The 15,001-nt window shown below is 50.7% G+C and overlaps 4 protein-coding genes across 4 annotated transcripts; 2 read left to right on the top strand and 2 right to left on the bottom strand.

Annotated features, from left to right (window-relative positions):
• Window positions 1-334: 334 nt before the first annotated feature.
• PFICI_10930 (uncharacterized protein) lies at window positions 335-1,573 on the bottom strand (the record flags this gene model as incomplete). Its single annotated transcript, XM_007839511.1, has 1 exon — window positions 335-1,573. One exon carries the CDS (start codon window positions 1,571-1,573, stop codon window positions 335-337), a length of 1,239 nt encoding a protein of 412 aa, XP_007837702.1.
• Window positions 1,574-2,521: 948 nt separating this feature from the next.
• On the top strand, window positions 2,522-3,532 carry PFICI_10929 (uncharacterized protein; the record flags this gene model as incomplete). The annotated part of the gene is made up of 1 exon (XM_007839510.1): window positions 2,522-3,532. The coding sequence occupies one exon, from the start codon at window positions 2,522-2,524 to the stop codon at window positions 3,530-3,532; it is 1,011 nt and encodes a 336-aa protein (XP_007837701.1).
• A 230-nt stretch (window positions 3,533-3,762) lies between these two features.
• On the bottom strand, window positions 3,763-6,066 carry PFICI_10928 (uncharacterized protein; the record flags this gene model as incomplete). Its single annotated transcript, XM_007839509.1, has 1 exon — window positions 3,763-6,066. The coding sequence occupies one exon, from the start codon at window positions 6,064-6,066 to the stop codon at window positions 3,763-3,765; it is 2,304 nt and encodes a 767-aa protein (XP_007837700.1).
• Window positions 6,067-8,834: 2,768 nt separating this feature from the next.
• Window positions 8,835-13,574, top strand: PFICI_10927 (uncharacterized protein; the record flags this gene model as incomplete). The annotated part of the gene is made up of 3 exons (XM_007839508.1): window positions 8,835-9,825; window positions 9,890-11,466; window positions 11,529-13,574. 3 exons carry the CDS (start codon window positions 8,835-8,837, stop codon window positions 13,572-13,574), a joined length of 4,614 nt encoding a protein of 1,537 aa, XP_007837699.1.
• Window positions 13,575-15,001: the final 1,427 nt, after the last annotated feature.

Genomic DNA, 15,001 nt, shown 5'->3' with positions numbered 1-15,001 from the left:
CCGTTGAATCTAGGGGTAGAAATTTGATTGTCACTGAATAGCCAAACACCCATAACCTCTAGATATTTGCATGCTCAGACAATTTCCAGGTTACTTTTTGTTCTACGTGGTTGTTTCGTGTTGGTGCGCAAAAGAGGTATATAAGATGCTGACTAAAAGATACCACAAAAGAGGAGGAGGAAGAAAGAAATCAGACTTATGTCAACGCATTAGACTCAGAACCCTGATTAGGTGACCCGACTGCACCATCATCCCTCACGTCTCCATGATCCAAGAGTTCGAGGCAAAGGCGCCGTCGACGATTTGGACCGGATCTCGTGGTTGGTCTACTCTTCTATTTTGACTCTTTCCTTTGATTTGATTCCTCCTTGTGCTCTTCTTTGACTTTATCCAAGACATGGCCCTGTGCGCCTTCTCCTGCCGTCTTTTCCGTGTCTTCCCTGACACAGTCTCGTAACCCTCGGTATAGACGATTGATCTCATACATTGCTGTACCTTTCTTGCCTCCAAGTAGCCTTCCCCCTACTTGGTTCAAGTGCGATAGCACATCTTCCCATGCCGCCGAATCCGTGTTGATCTGGTCTTGCTGCTCGTCAGGGCGGATCCCGTCGATCCCGTTCATCCAGCTCGTGTCTTGGCTATTCAGCTGCGTCTCAACCTTGCAAAGCCCGTGTATTACATTTCTGGGGGCCCATGTATACATGGCGTGGTCCAGCACCATCACTTTGCAATAGTGTCGTATCGCTTCCACTCGTTTGAGCAAGTCCAGGTCTGGCGCCAACAGATTCCCGAACGGACACTTCCCGTGGCTGATCCAGTCGTCGCCGTTCCCGTCGGACACCGACACTGCGGACCGTACCAAGATGGCCGTCCACCAGAGCAGCGCATTGTTGTCCGCTTTCGTTTCCCTAACGCCCTTTAGAGCATCGATGACGAGGGAATGCGTGTCCGCCATTACATGGGCACGGGGATACCGCGATATGAGAGACATCCATAGGTCGCCTAACTCCCAGGACAACTTCGAGTCATCTCCTGGTAGGATCAATGAATCCTGGCTTGAAACTTCACAGTCCTCATCTATGGGGGCATATAAGCCCATGTCGAAAAGCTCTCTTGTTCCACCCCAGGGATGATTGTATAGCAAAAACATGAATAGACCTGACCATACCGTATGCAGACGCCGTCTTGGTTCCACGTGCCATCGGGCACCGAAAGATTCAAAGGCCTTGGCATCTGGGCCATCCGCACATTGGTTCAAGAGGGTCCGCGCCGCCGCAGGCCATCGTTCGGAAAGTCCTTCAAGGCCGTCTATCCAGGGCCAGAACATTTCTTGCCAGCGTCGGAGGTGTACACTCTTGGATCGTTCTTGTGAGAACTGAATCCACTTCTCTTTAATGACTCGCCAATTAATCTCGTTGCGGCCGCCAGGTTCGAGAAAGTGGATAGACCGAAGCCACTGAATGCACACCTCACGCTGCTCGGGACGCATTGGTGGCGCGTCATAATCGAACTCGAACACAAACGTGTCATTGGGGCTCAACAAAGCAGGATCGATCCTCGCTGTACTAGCCATGATGGTTCGGCCAGTGGTTAGAGAATGCACGATAAGGAATAAAATATAACTTGTCAGGTGATATAAATACTAGCAGAACTCAGGTCCTGAGACAGGTCCTGAGATAAAAGATAAGTCTTCACGTTCTGCTAGTATTTATATTACCTGAGACACAACTTACAAGATTTTGTACCAGCACGGTACGCGACACGACGCGCATGATGATCGAACACGTCTCACGCCATCTTTTGGCTTTGGGCGCGCGCCTTTTTTTTTTTTTTTTTGCTTCGACTCGATTGAGGTAAATTGACATGCAAGACAGATAACGTTTACTTTTGATAGTCGCCCTCAATCCCATGATGCAATTGATAGTTATACATTGCCAAATCATAGAAGGACAAATCGATATATAAGACAAGAAACAGAAATGCCTTTTATTTACTTCAAATGTTGATATATATGCCAGCGATTCCGCCAATCATGTGCTGTTCAGTATCAGGGACCTGGGCACACATATATACCTACCTAGGTTGAGGTTTGTGGAAAGTTGACTTTGAGTCTTTGATTAAGGTAATGGATACAACTCTCGTTCTGGCGGATAAAAGCATCAGGCCCCGGGACCTCCGGCTTGACGGCTATTTCCAGTGGGCTGTGGGAGGCAATTAGATCTTGTGCACTTTATTCAACTAACTTGAAACCCAAGATCTGTTCATTTGTACTGAATACACAAACCTTGGATTCCCAAAAAGATTAGGTAGTATAAGTCGTGTATTGTATCCACTTGAAACATACCCCACATTACCCACCCACTATGTATGCATTAATGTGAGCTGGCTGTGTTCTTGCTTTATCGATAAGAATTCAAGAAAATCAGTTGATTCCCGCATCGGCTCTTGCAACATCTCCCAATTATTTCCAAAATTCTGACTTTATATTCTCAAATTGTGACAATTTAGCACAGGCGAAGCTATGAATCATTCACAGCAATCAAAACGAAAATTCCCATTTTCGGGACTGCAAAGGCGGGTGCGCGCCAGAAAAGACGAACCCGAGCCCGACTTTGCAGAAGACTACGAGAGCGAGTCGTCGCAAGACGGGAATCAAGACGACGACGATGACGCCTCAGACGACAGCCAAGACCAAGACGGAGCCTCGTTGTCGGGATCTGCGATGAATGAGGACGGACAATCTCAAGACGAGGACGACGAGGACGACAGCGACGACGGAGAACCCTCGAACCCCTCGCTAGCCGCCTCGCAAATATCTTTCGGCGCCCTCGCCAAGGCACAGGCATCACTGCCCGCGGTCTCGAGGCGGAAACACAAGAAGCCGGGCGATGAAGAATCTGGAGACGACTCGGACTCGGACTCGTCCCCGGAAGAGTTTGACCGACACGGCAAGAGCAAGATCAAGCCCGTGGCAGGACGAGCGCACAAGCACGCACCGGCCGAAATGACGTCCAAGAAGCCCGTGACGCGGCGGAGGCAGGTCGTCGACGTGGCCAGCGCCAGCAAGCCGGCGGCGCGGGACCCGCGCTTCGGACCACCCCTCCACAGCACGGCCGCCGACGCCGAGCGCGCCCAGGACGCCCTGCGGCGCAACTATGCCTTCCTGGGCTCGTACCGCGACTCGGAAATGGCGGCGCTGCGGACGCGCATCAAGAAGACCAAGGACCCCTTTGAGAAGCAGCGCCTGGAGCGCGAGCTCGCGAGCATGCAGTCGCGCAAGCAGGCCCAGGAGCGCCGGGACGCCGAGCACCGCGTCATTGACGAGCACCGCAAAAAGGAAAAGGAGCTGGTGCGCCAGGGCGTCAAGAGCCAGCCGTTTTACCTCAAGAAGAGCGAGCAGCGCAAGCGCGTCTTTACCGAGCGCTTCCAGGGCATGAAGAAGCGGCAGGTCGACAAGGCCATTGTGCGCCGTCGGAAGAAGGATGTGGCCAAGGAGAGAAAGGAGTTGCCCATGGAGAGACGAGCACGATAGGCGGCAATGTTTGGGGAGTAGAAGAAATCAAAGAAACTACGAGATCAGGAGAAGAATGGTCTAGCTTTTGGCTCGTGGAGAATAGTCTACATATTGTTTTATGATACCATTAGGCTTTGGTGCCTCGCTTCTCTATGATGCAACAGTTTTGGTCCATCATCTGTTTCATGTGTACAAAAGTGGTGATACAGTTTTGTTTCCTCGTCATTGCTTTCAAAATATGATACACATTACCTCTTGACCTCCAAGTCTGTCTTTAGCAGGGCCTGCTCAAAGAGCTCCTTACACCTGACCTGGCTACCAAGTCGAGCGCAGAGCAAGAAGGCACCGCTGAGCTTCCGGTGCAGACTATAGGTTTCCTCGGGCGGCGGGGCCAATCTCTCACGAATCATGACGGGGATCAACGCCTTGACGCGCTCCGTAATGGTCTGGTCATGGAAGTCATAGACGTCGGGGGCGCTCTGCAGGAACGGCTCGGCCAGCGTGAGCACGCTGGCCAAGTGGGCGTCGACCATGGTCTTGCTCTCGTGGCCCGTGAGGTAGCCCAGCCGCTCGCTCAGGTCCTTGACCGTGTCACGGTCCGACCGCGCCGCCGCGGCCAGCAGGTTGACGTACATGGTGACAAACTCTTCGGGGTACTCGCGCGAGGCGCCAAAGTCGAGCAGCTCCAGCTTCTCCGTCTCGGCATTGTACAAGAAGTTGGTCCAGTTGGGGTCCGTCTGCATAAACCGGAACTCGGTGATCTCGCGCAGACACAGCCGCAGGATCTGAGTGCCGATCCAGTCGCGCTGCTCCTGCGTAAACGACGTGACGCGCGTGACGCCAATGCCCGCCATGAACTCCATGGTCAGCACCTGTTTCCCGCATGCCTCGGGATAGATCTTGGGCACGACAAAGACGTCCTCCTCGCCCTCGAGCAGCTCGCGGTATCGTTGGGCGCAGGTGGCCTCGCGGTCGTAGTCGCATTCCCAGCCCAATTCCACACGGGCATTGTCAATGGTCTTGTTGAGATACAGACCACGCGGCAGCATCTTGGTAGCCAGGAGGAGCATGGAAAGATTGTCCAGATCAGAGTTGATTGAATCGGCAACACCAGGGAATTGAATCTTGACAGCAACCTTTTCGCCAGATTTCAACGTTGCACGGTGGACCTGACCAATCGAGGCTGCCGCAATGGGCGTCTCCTCAAACTCGGAGAACAGGTCTCGCCATTCGGCTCCAAGATTAGCCGTGAGAACACGGTCGCGTTGCCATGCAGGCATATAGTCGGCGCGGTCCTGTACTCGCTGCAAGACCTCTTGGATCGGTGCAGGGAGCATTTTGGAGTCCTGGAACGACATGATTTGACCCAATTTCAAGGCGGCACCTCGCATCTGGGAGAGCTTGGAGACGAGACGTTCCATGTTACCAGAACTCAGCAATACCGATCCCTGGCCAGAGCCACCGCCGAAGCCGCGGCTGACTCCCTCGCTGATGGCGCCTCCGAGCATGCCCGCAGCCAGACTGCCATAGTTCCACATTCGACCGAGTCTGGAGGAGGGAACCTTGGATTCGCGGAGCGCATAGGCTGGCTTGGCCGTATCCATGGCTGGCGCCATAGTGCTTGTTTCCGGTGCCGTGGCTTCTGCTTGAGCCAATACTTCCTTGACCATTTCTGTATGCTCCTTCTCTGCGCCTTGACGCTTGGGTTCCGGCACCTCTTCTGCCTTTGGAGTTTCCAATGGATCTTGTGTTGAGATGGTCACTTCATCCTTTGATGCGCTTACATCAGCAGACGCCCCAGATTCAGCAGACTTTGCCGACTCTGCCGCTTGTAATTCAGGCTCGTGCGTCTTCGTTTGCTCTGGGACGGCTGTCGCTGGTGACTCGGCCTTTTTATCATGACCAAAGTCCTTGAACCAGCTTGGCTTTGGAGGAGGCGTCGCAGGCCGTATCTTGCCCAAATAGTCCTTGTGGCCATCGAGCATTGAGGCGCCACGATTAGTGTGAAAGATGTTGACATCCACTTCTGGCGGCACATCTTCTCCGGCGGCGGCGGCAGCAGTAGCAGCAGCAGCAGGCGCTTTGGGTGCTGATTCATTCAGACTGGCATGAAGCGCGGCATCACTGGGATTTGCAGGATGAAAGCCAGGCCGTCCTTGATCATACTGCGTAAGTGGGACTTCAGGAACAGGCTGCTTCGATGACCCTTGAGCGAGGTCCTGGTATGCGTTGCGCCGCTCCGACAGCGTTGGCTCATGTACCGGCCTGGACGATGAAGACTCAAATCCAGGGGGGTTCACTCCGGTAGGTTCCGAGCCCGGAGCCGATGCATGCGACGCGGCAGCATCTGATTGCGAGGCTGTAAATGCATCTGTTGTTGAGCCTGCCGGCCTCGGTGCTCGTGCATTCTGACCCTTGATGGATCGCACTATACTCGACGTCTTGCCGTAGCGGTCCAGTTGCCTCCCACGCAGCTCCAGATGTCTAGAAGCGACGGACCTCGAAGCTTGGACGACCGAGGCCAAGTCGATGAGGAAATCGGCATACCGCATCTCGCCGCGACTTTTCTAGTATCCACAACAAAATCAAGCCGCCGGTGTCATCTCATGGTTATAGGCGACTACAGATCCCCAGAGTTGGATGAACTAGGATGGGTTCAATTATGGATCCCTACGAGCTGCCCTTCAACAATGCTGATATCATCACTTTCAGATGCGCAGGGTTGAAATTTGAAGATGCCGTTGCAGCTGGCGCCGCTTGGCAGCCAACGTGATAGAAAATGAGTGGGTCCCTGCCAGCTCACTTTTATAGAGAACCCCTCTAGAATATGATCCTAATATAAATACGAGTACGAAAAACACTGATACATACGACTATACCTCTTAGAAAACTTGGCATCCCGTCCACTCTGCCATAGATGGTCTGAGAAGCGGCCGCCCAGTATTCGGATCAGTGATGAATTGATGACTTTGTAAATTTGTAGTTTTCGCCGTTTTCATTGCGTGCCCAAATGGGTCGTTGTGGCATGCCGGGGCTAGCTTTTTCTTTCTTTTCTTTTTTTTTTTTTTTTTTTTTTTTTTTTCCTTCCGATATAGGATTGGTCGCTTTCGGTCACTCTTCTCACAGAGAAAACAGGATTCGGCACCGAGGAGACGAATCGAGTAAGCAGGTTTCGGCACCGAGAAGACGGATCGAGTTCCACCCTCTTTCAAGGGCAGCACAGCCGTCGCGACTTAATAATCAAGACAGATGAGATCGCCCATGCGCACTTGAGTGGTAAGAAAAACCAGTTGCTGTGATTGCTATGGCAAGGCTACAAAGAGATGATGGGCTGCGATCGAATCTGATTCGCCGACGTTTCAGCTCGACGCAGCGTATACTGTAAGGCCCTTTTCAGTAGTGTACTTGCGAGCCATGTGGGTGTCAAAACCCTGCTGCAATATGGCCACCTAGCCTGACGAAGCTCCGGAAAGGCAGGCATTTTTCGAAAGCCTCGGCTCTTGCAGTTAGTCTGTAGCTATCCAGTTTCGTCGCAACCTCAAGATTGTGCCACGCTGCGCCGTAAGTAGCGCCTATAATCAAGTGCTCCGTAGCATAATCTTGATTCAACCCTGCTATCGTCCAATTTGAGCGAATGCGTGGAGGAGTCTGTAACGCAAATAACTCAATACGATACCTTCTTGCAAAGAAATGAAGAGTACTTGCGGTAGGTGAGACCTGTACCTATAGCAGAAGATCGGAGATTTCGTCGAGGACCAACCCGCGATGAGCTGGGAATTGCTCAAGGGCAAGGGCGGTGGAGAATGGATGCGCAATGACAAAAGCAATAGTCTGGCTGAATTTGGATGTCAGTCTGGCTGACAGCCGGATTCGTTATACCGCATAACTTCCAAGGGGGGTCCAGATGCGACATTATTGGTATCCGCCCCCACGCTCAGCGGTATAGTCACAGCAACACGCACGAATGCTATTATAGGTGCATTTGTCTGAAATTCTTGACTGGCTTGCGAAAAGGTTGTGTTACATCACGGAATCCTCCTCGCCTTCAAGCTACACCAAAAGAAGATAAATTTCATAAAGCATCCTTCTTCCCTATCTCGATATGCCTCTCACCCGTATCTGTCTCGGCCAAGACGCATGTTCGTCTCCCTGCAACGGTGCATGTTCCTAAAGCGAGCGAGATCAGCAAGCAGGTAGTGAATATATGATTTTTTATTGATCTCCTGGAAATGAGTGCCAGAACGTAAAAATGTGGATCAAGGTGGGACCATAACCAAAAACGCAGGGTGGAACAGGGTAGAAGAACAGCTAGGCAGCACTGCGGCCCAACTATGCCCCCGCAGATCGATATCATAAACCAATAAATTGTATAGTGTATGCGATCAGCCTCCTCACCAAGGATTTGCATGTTTCTCACACCGGCCGCTCGGTCATAGGTGCATTGAATCTAGAGCTGGCAACTACCCTCCACATCCAGAGATGTTGGGGTACAGGGTTGCTCATATCGTAATGGCCCCAACGATAATTGAATCGGCCAAGGACGCCGGGGATGACTAGAGAAACAGCTGTTACTAGTCATGAAAGAGAGCTTGAAACTATGAAGCGGGCTTTCAACTCAGGCAATTGAGAACACCGTGCTGAATGTTCGAGGCTATCAAGACTTTCAAGCACGCAAGGAAGACACAAGTTCTCAAAAGGATCAAATCCTAGAACGAGTTCATTGCGAAAATCTTCAGCCTGCAGATGGGTTGGTCAGACTCATGATACCAAAACATTGAATATGACCCACAACTGTGGTGATATCGTGTTCTCATATAATCCGAATCAGTTTTTGTTATCCTTTACCCGACAACAACGCTGCGCCACTATATCTGAGGCTGACCGGCTCTTACAAAATGGTAACAGCCATAGACTTATACCCTGGCTAAACAACTCCGGAAGTCCTCGATCTTACGCATCGTCCGAGAAATAACGAGCTGATTGGCAAGAAACACTAAGTGTCGGGATGACGATAGCAAAGCTTCAAAGCGAGATGGTGGGCTGGAATCGTGCTTGGTTCGCCGGCAGATCAGACCGGTGTATCTTCATCCCCCTGCACGGCTACTTGATCTTCGCTAGCTATTGACCCAAGGTATACAGCTGCAGCATCGCCACGGAAGTGCATAGACAACCATGACGACTCACCACTGCCTTCCACAAGGCCTTTAATGGAGCGGGTTGATCCTATCGTGTCCAACGTATCACGTTCCCTCACTCAAACACTTCATGTCTTGGTCTGCGCAATGGTATCCCATTTCAATATGACCGATGACTATGAAATATGTCCGACCTGACGATTTATACGGTTGCATGGATTTGTGCTATTGGAACAGAGCTCGTTGCGGCCAAGCAATTTCTGGATGAGACACATGACGACGCAGACCAGCTACCCGACCACGACGATAATACGTATATTCTCGGAAAGATTGGAAGGCATAATGTTGTCATCGTTGCATTGCCCTACGGGCAATATGGTCTTGTTAGCGCTGCAATCATTGCTCGAGACATGGCGCACAGCTTTCCTAAGCTACGCTTCGCTTTGATGGTTGGCATCGGCGGTGGCGCACCTAGCAGAAGACATGACATTCGGCTCGGCGATATTGTTGTAAGCTCACCTAGCTCGGGCTTGGGGGGCGTGCTTCAATATGATTTCGGCAAGACTATCCAAAATGAGAGCTTTCAGGTGACTGGACACCTAAATCAGCCACCACAATGCCTATTGAGGGCAATCTCTATCCTAGAGGCTGATTATGAAAGCGACGGCAATAGCATCGACAGGAATATTATTCGTATTCTCGATAAAAAGCCACATTTACGCGCGAAGTACGGAAAGCCGCACCCAAGTACGGATAGGCTGTTTAGCTCTGTGTATAAGCATGCCGGAGATAAAGACCAGGAGTGCACAGCCGTATGTGTCGATGCATCGCAGTTGGTTACGAGACCTGCGCGACTCCAAGCGCATCAAAATGGCCCAATGATTCATCTTGGACTTATTGCTTCGGCAAACCAGCTAATGAGGGATGCATATATGCGCGATCGGCTCTCATTTGAGAAGGACGTATTGTGCTTTGAAATGGAGGCTGCCGGGCTTATGAACCATTTCCCATGCCTCATCATCCGTGGCATCTGTGATTATTCGGATACACATAAAAGCAAAGAGTGGCAAGGCTATGCAGCCATGGCAGCGGCTGCTTATGCAAAAGACCTTCTTCGCAAAGTCGGGACTGGCAGGGTAGAGGCTGAGCAGAAGCTCGTCGATACTCTTTTCAATGGTACGTGTTTCCGCGCTTTTTAAGTCTGTCCTCCAGAATCGAGTGTTGACGAAAATGTAATTAGTTGGTACCGAAGTTGCCAAAGTGAACCTCACTATTCGGGATCAAACTCGACAACAAGAAAGACGAAACCGAGACGACAAAGACAGGCAGTGCTTACGTGACCTTTTCGTGACGGACCCGCGCATCGACAAAAAGCGTATCGAAGAAACCAAAGGCGGCTTACTTGCAGGTTCTTACTCCTGGATTCTCACGCATGAAAACTTCAATCGATTTCGCAACGACCCTCATAATCGACTTCTTTGGATCAGAGGGGATCCTGGAAAAGGCAAAACGATGCTTCTTTGTGGTATTATTGATCATTTGCAAAAAGACTTCTCAGCCCCACTGGCCTATTTCTTTTGCCAAGCCACTATAAACGTACTGAACAACGCGACATCTGTGTTACGGGGATTGATTTATCACCTTGCCAGCCAAAACGATTTGCTTATTCAGCATATACAAAAGCAGTATGATGATAAAGGAGAGAAGCTATTCGCTGGTGCCAACGCTTGGTACGACGTTCGACAAATCGCGATCGCTGTCTTGAACGACCCGAGTGTGAAAAACGCTATTATAATTATCGATGCCTTAGACGAGTGCTCTATCGATAGGGAACAACTTCTTGGATTTATCGTTGATTGCCCGAAAGTACGATGGATTGTATCCAGTCGTAATTGGCCAGACATAGAAGCAAAGCTCAATAGCGCAAAGCACCTCAATACGCTCCAACTCGAGGTGAATCAAAATGCGGTCACCAACGCTGTCAACTTCTTTATCGACTACAAGGTAGACCAGCTGGCAAGAACCAAGCCATATAAAAAAGACACAACAAAAGAAGCTGTGCGACGCCACTTGATGGGAAACGCCGAAGGGACTTTCCTGTGGGTAGCCCTGGTCTGCCAGGAGCTTGCAAGTCCCAAGGTTGCAGAGAGGCATACGCTAAGCATGTTGAATTCATTTCCTGCAGGGCTCGACGACCTTTACGAGAGGATGACTGAACATTTATTTGAGTCTGTGGATGCCAAAATTTGTCGCGAGATCCTGGCCCTAGTTTCGATAGTATATCGACCAATAACCTTAGATGAGTTAAAGGGCCTGGTCCGCTCTACCGAAGACCTCGACCAAGATGAAGTTCAAAGCATCATTGAATTATGCGGCTCCTTCCTCACACTTCGCGAAGGGACGGTTTACTTCGTTCATCAGTCCGCAAAAGAATTCCTGCTCGGGAAAGCTTCACACAGGATTGTACGATCTGGTACTCAACGCCAACACGGGAAGATCTTCGCAGATTCGATGGATCGTTTATGCAACACCTTAAGGCGTGACATTTATAATCTGCGCAACCCTGGATATCTGACTCATAAAGTTAAGACTCCTTCTCCTGATCCGCTGTCGCGTATTCGATACTCTTGTGTTTATTGGGCAGATCATCTTGAAGACGCAGAGCTCGTGACAAAAGGAGGCATAAACGAAAACTCAGTGATCAATATCACTCTGTACTTTCTCAAGACCAAATTCCTGCAGTGGCTTGAGGCTCTAAGTTTGATGCGCAACATCCCAGAAGGTGTTCAAGCAATGCAAACGCTGGCAAGAGTCCTGGTAAGCACGCATTTCTGTTAAATCTCATCATCACAATGGATAGAAAGACCAATTTCTTTTAGGCAAACGTTAACTCCGAGGAGCTGCAACGTCTTGCTTACGATGCTCGTCGGTTTCTTTTTTCACAAAAAGGGGGCATTGGAATTGCTCCATTGCAGACGTACACGTCAGCGCTCATATTCAGCCCGACGAACAGTCTTATCAAATGGCTGTTTCAAAAGGAATACCCTACTTGGATAGAATTGGCACCGGAAGTTGAGGCGGATTGGAACGCCTGCCTACAGACCCTCGAGGGCCATTCCTCTACGGTCCATTCCGTGGCGATATCGCCCAACGGCCGCAGACTAGCATCCGGCTCAAAAGACAAAACAGCTAAGCTCTGGGATGCCGAGTCGGGCGCCTGCTTACTCACTCTTCAAGGCCATTCTGACTCGATCAACTCTGTGGCGATTTCGAACGATAGGGTAGCTTCTGCCTCCGACGACAACACGGTCAGGCTTTGGGACGCCGCATCAGGCGCCTGCTTGCAAACGCTCCAAGGCCATTCTGACTCGCTTAATTCTGTGGCGATTTGGAGCGATAGGGTAGCTTCTGCCTCCGACGATAATACGGTCAAGCTATGGGACACTACATCAGGCACCTGCGTACAGACTTTCCAAGGCCATCTTAACTCGGTCAATTCCGTGGCGATGTCGAGCGATAGGGTAGTTTCTGCTTCCGATGATAATACGGTCAAGCTTTGGGATGCCGAATCAGGCGCCTGCCTGCAGACTCTCCAAGGCCATTCTGATTCGGTCAATTCTGTGGCAATGTCGAGCGATAGTTATAGGGTAGCTTCTGCTTCCGACGATAATACGGTCAAGCTCTGGGACACTATGTCAGGCACCTGCCTGCAGACTTTCCAAGGCCATTCCTACTGGGTCAGATCAGTGGCAATGTCGACTGACGGCCGCCGGCTAATATCTGGGTCAGAAGACAAAACAGTCAAGCTCTGGGACGCGGAATCAGGCGCCTGCTTGCAAACGCTTCCAGGCCATTCTAACTCGGTTTATTCTGTAGCGATCTCGGCCGATAAAGATAAGCTGGTATCCGGCTCCGAAGATAATACGATCAAGCTCTGGGATGCCAAGTCGAATGCCAGCCTACAAGAGCTCAATAGCCATTCTTTGCCATTATGGTCCGTGGCAATTTCGGCTGACCGTCGTCGGCTGGCGTCCGGCTCAGAAGATAAGACAATCAAGCTTTGGGACGCCGAATCGGGCACTTGCCTCCAAACGTTCAGAGGTCATTCCGCAGCCGTATGGTCCATAGCAATCTCGACTAATGGCCGCCGGCTGGTGTCTGGCTCCGACGACGAAACAGTTAAGCTTTGGAACAGCGAATCGGGCGCTTGCTTGCAAACATTCAAGGGCCATTTTTACCCGGTCAGATCCGTTGCTATTTCAACCGACGGATCTAGACTGTCGTCTGGCTCAGATGATAATACTATTAAGCTTTGGGACGTCGCATCCGGTGTGTGCCTGCAGACGTTTCAGGGCCACTCCGCGGCAGTATGGTCTCTAGCATTCTCGACCGATAGCTACCAGCTGGCGTCCGGCTCCGACGATCACACGGTGAAGCTTTGGAGCACCGAGTCGGACGCCTGCTTACAGACGCTCAGAGGCCACTCCTCGCGAGTCAGGGCCGTGGCGATTTCAACTGATGGCTGCAGGATAGTATCTGGGTCACACGATAAGACGATCAAGCTGTGGGACGTTGTATCCGGCGTCTGCGTGGAAACAATCAAGGTAAACCACTGTATTTATTACTTATCGTTTGAACCAGATAATCCGTCTCATATTTTGTCGAACACGGGCTATTTTACTTTTGATTCGCCTTCTATCGACTCTGCACCATCAAGTCAAGCTGCTTCAGCAAGCAACCGTAGCTATTACAAATATGGCATTAGTGCTGATAACGTTTGGATTGTCCAAAACGGCGATAATCTAATCTGGTTGCCACCGGACTATCGGCCTCTAAATACGATAGTATCAGGACCAATGGTCAAGATAGGATCTGCATTGGGTCGTGTTTGGGCGATCCGACTTGCTGAAATGGTGAAAGAGTAACCAAGCACGAACAGTACTCGGGTTCGAGCGCTGGTGGCAATTGGTCTTCCAATTGCAATGAGCACAATATTGGATGCCGTTGAACTTGTTATTCCTTGTCTCCTTACATAAAATGTTCCAAGAATTAAGTTCAATCTAGTATTACTATGGTATCCGGAAGATGCTGTCTGATATTGTCAATTTTTAATTTCTCACTGCCGATTTGCCGTAGTAGTTGTAATAATTAATAGCAATGATCCTTGATGTTAGGTAAGCGTATATATCCGAGCAATAACCGTCAGTCAGCATAAATGAGGAATTGGCGGGGTAGTAGCATAATCCCCAACCTTCCCAACTCTCACTAAACAGCCCCTGGAGGTATTGTATGGGTACATCAATTACAGTACCCGAACACCACGCTGACTGCAGATTTCACTTGTTTGGTCCACGAACAAGAGGGAGAAGAGGAATCTAGGTCTCATTCGATTGCTTGGCCAGATCGGATACTCCCGGGTCATGTATCATCCAGCAACGTGTTGGTTGCTCGGCAGCGAATATTTCTTGACTCGGACTTTGAGGCACTCTTTGTATGGAATCGCACAATGCATGCATCCATTCATACCTCCAGGGATCCAGGCGACCTGAGAGTCCCTTGCAGCCATGAATGAGACAGCCATTTCCATTCCCGTCACGCGGCTTGTAGGCAGAAGCTGGATTTCCAAGCACAGATCAAGAAACACACAGCAGTTTTCAAAGGTCATCAATCTTCTGCGTTTCTTTCCCTCTCGTCCATAGCCTGCTTTCCTACCCTGCCAGCCTCACTAACCGGCGCCAAACGCCTTTGCGGACCAAGAAACCGGAGAGGCGAAAGCGCTAGATTGCTCACCACAACATTTCCCATCCACCTGGCTTCCACCCACCTAGCAGTGACGCTGGCCTACCTGACCACTATGTATTCCTTACTAGCGACATCGACCTTCAGCGTCATTGCTGCGACTCTAGGCTTTCTAGGCTTTGGCTTGCTCAAGAATCGCGCTCATGCCAAGTCCTCTGGCTTCGAATACGTTTTGCTTCCAACAAATCTAACGAGCGTTCCATGGCTCATTGCCGGAAGTCTTTTCCTTCCGCTGCTGGACTTGCTTCCAAAGAAGCGCAGGGAGCAATGGATGCCGTGCGTGACAACCCCACGCCCCCCCCCCCCCCCCCCAACTATTCGGGCGCTCGGGACAAAACATGGACCACTTTTGGCGCACAAAATTGGCTGACTGAAAGCAGTTTGCTCCTCCTCGATCGTATATGGCACTCTGGATACCTTCCAACCCAGATGACCCTATACAAGCAGCCTTTGCTCCGTCTATTCCTTCTTCCCCATCCGCCAAGAAGTATAGCCCATTTGCCATCACCGGCGCTGACACGCTCATTGCCGTCTCTCCCACTCAAAACGTCCT

This window comes from Pestalotiopsis fici (genome assembly GCF_000516985.1).
Source record: "Pestalotiopsis fici W106-1 unplaced genomic scaffold PFICI_Scf_8, whole genome shotgun sequence".
Classification (NCBI taxonomy): Eukaryota; Fungi; Ascomycota; class Sordariomycetes; order Amphisphaeriales; family Sporocadaceae; genus Pestalotiopsis; species Pestalotiopsis fici.
This window is presented reverse-complemented; position numbering and strand designations above follow the sequence as displayed.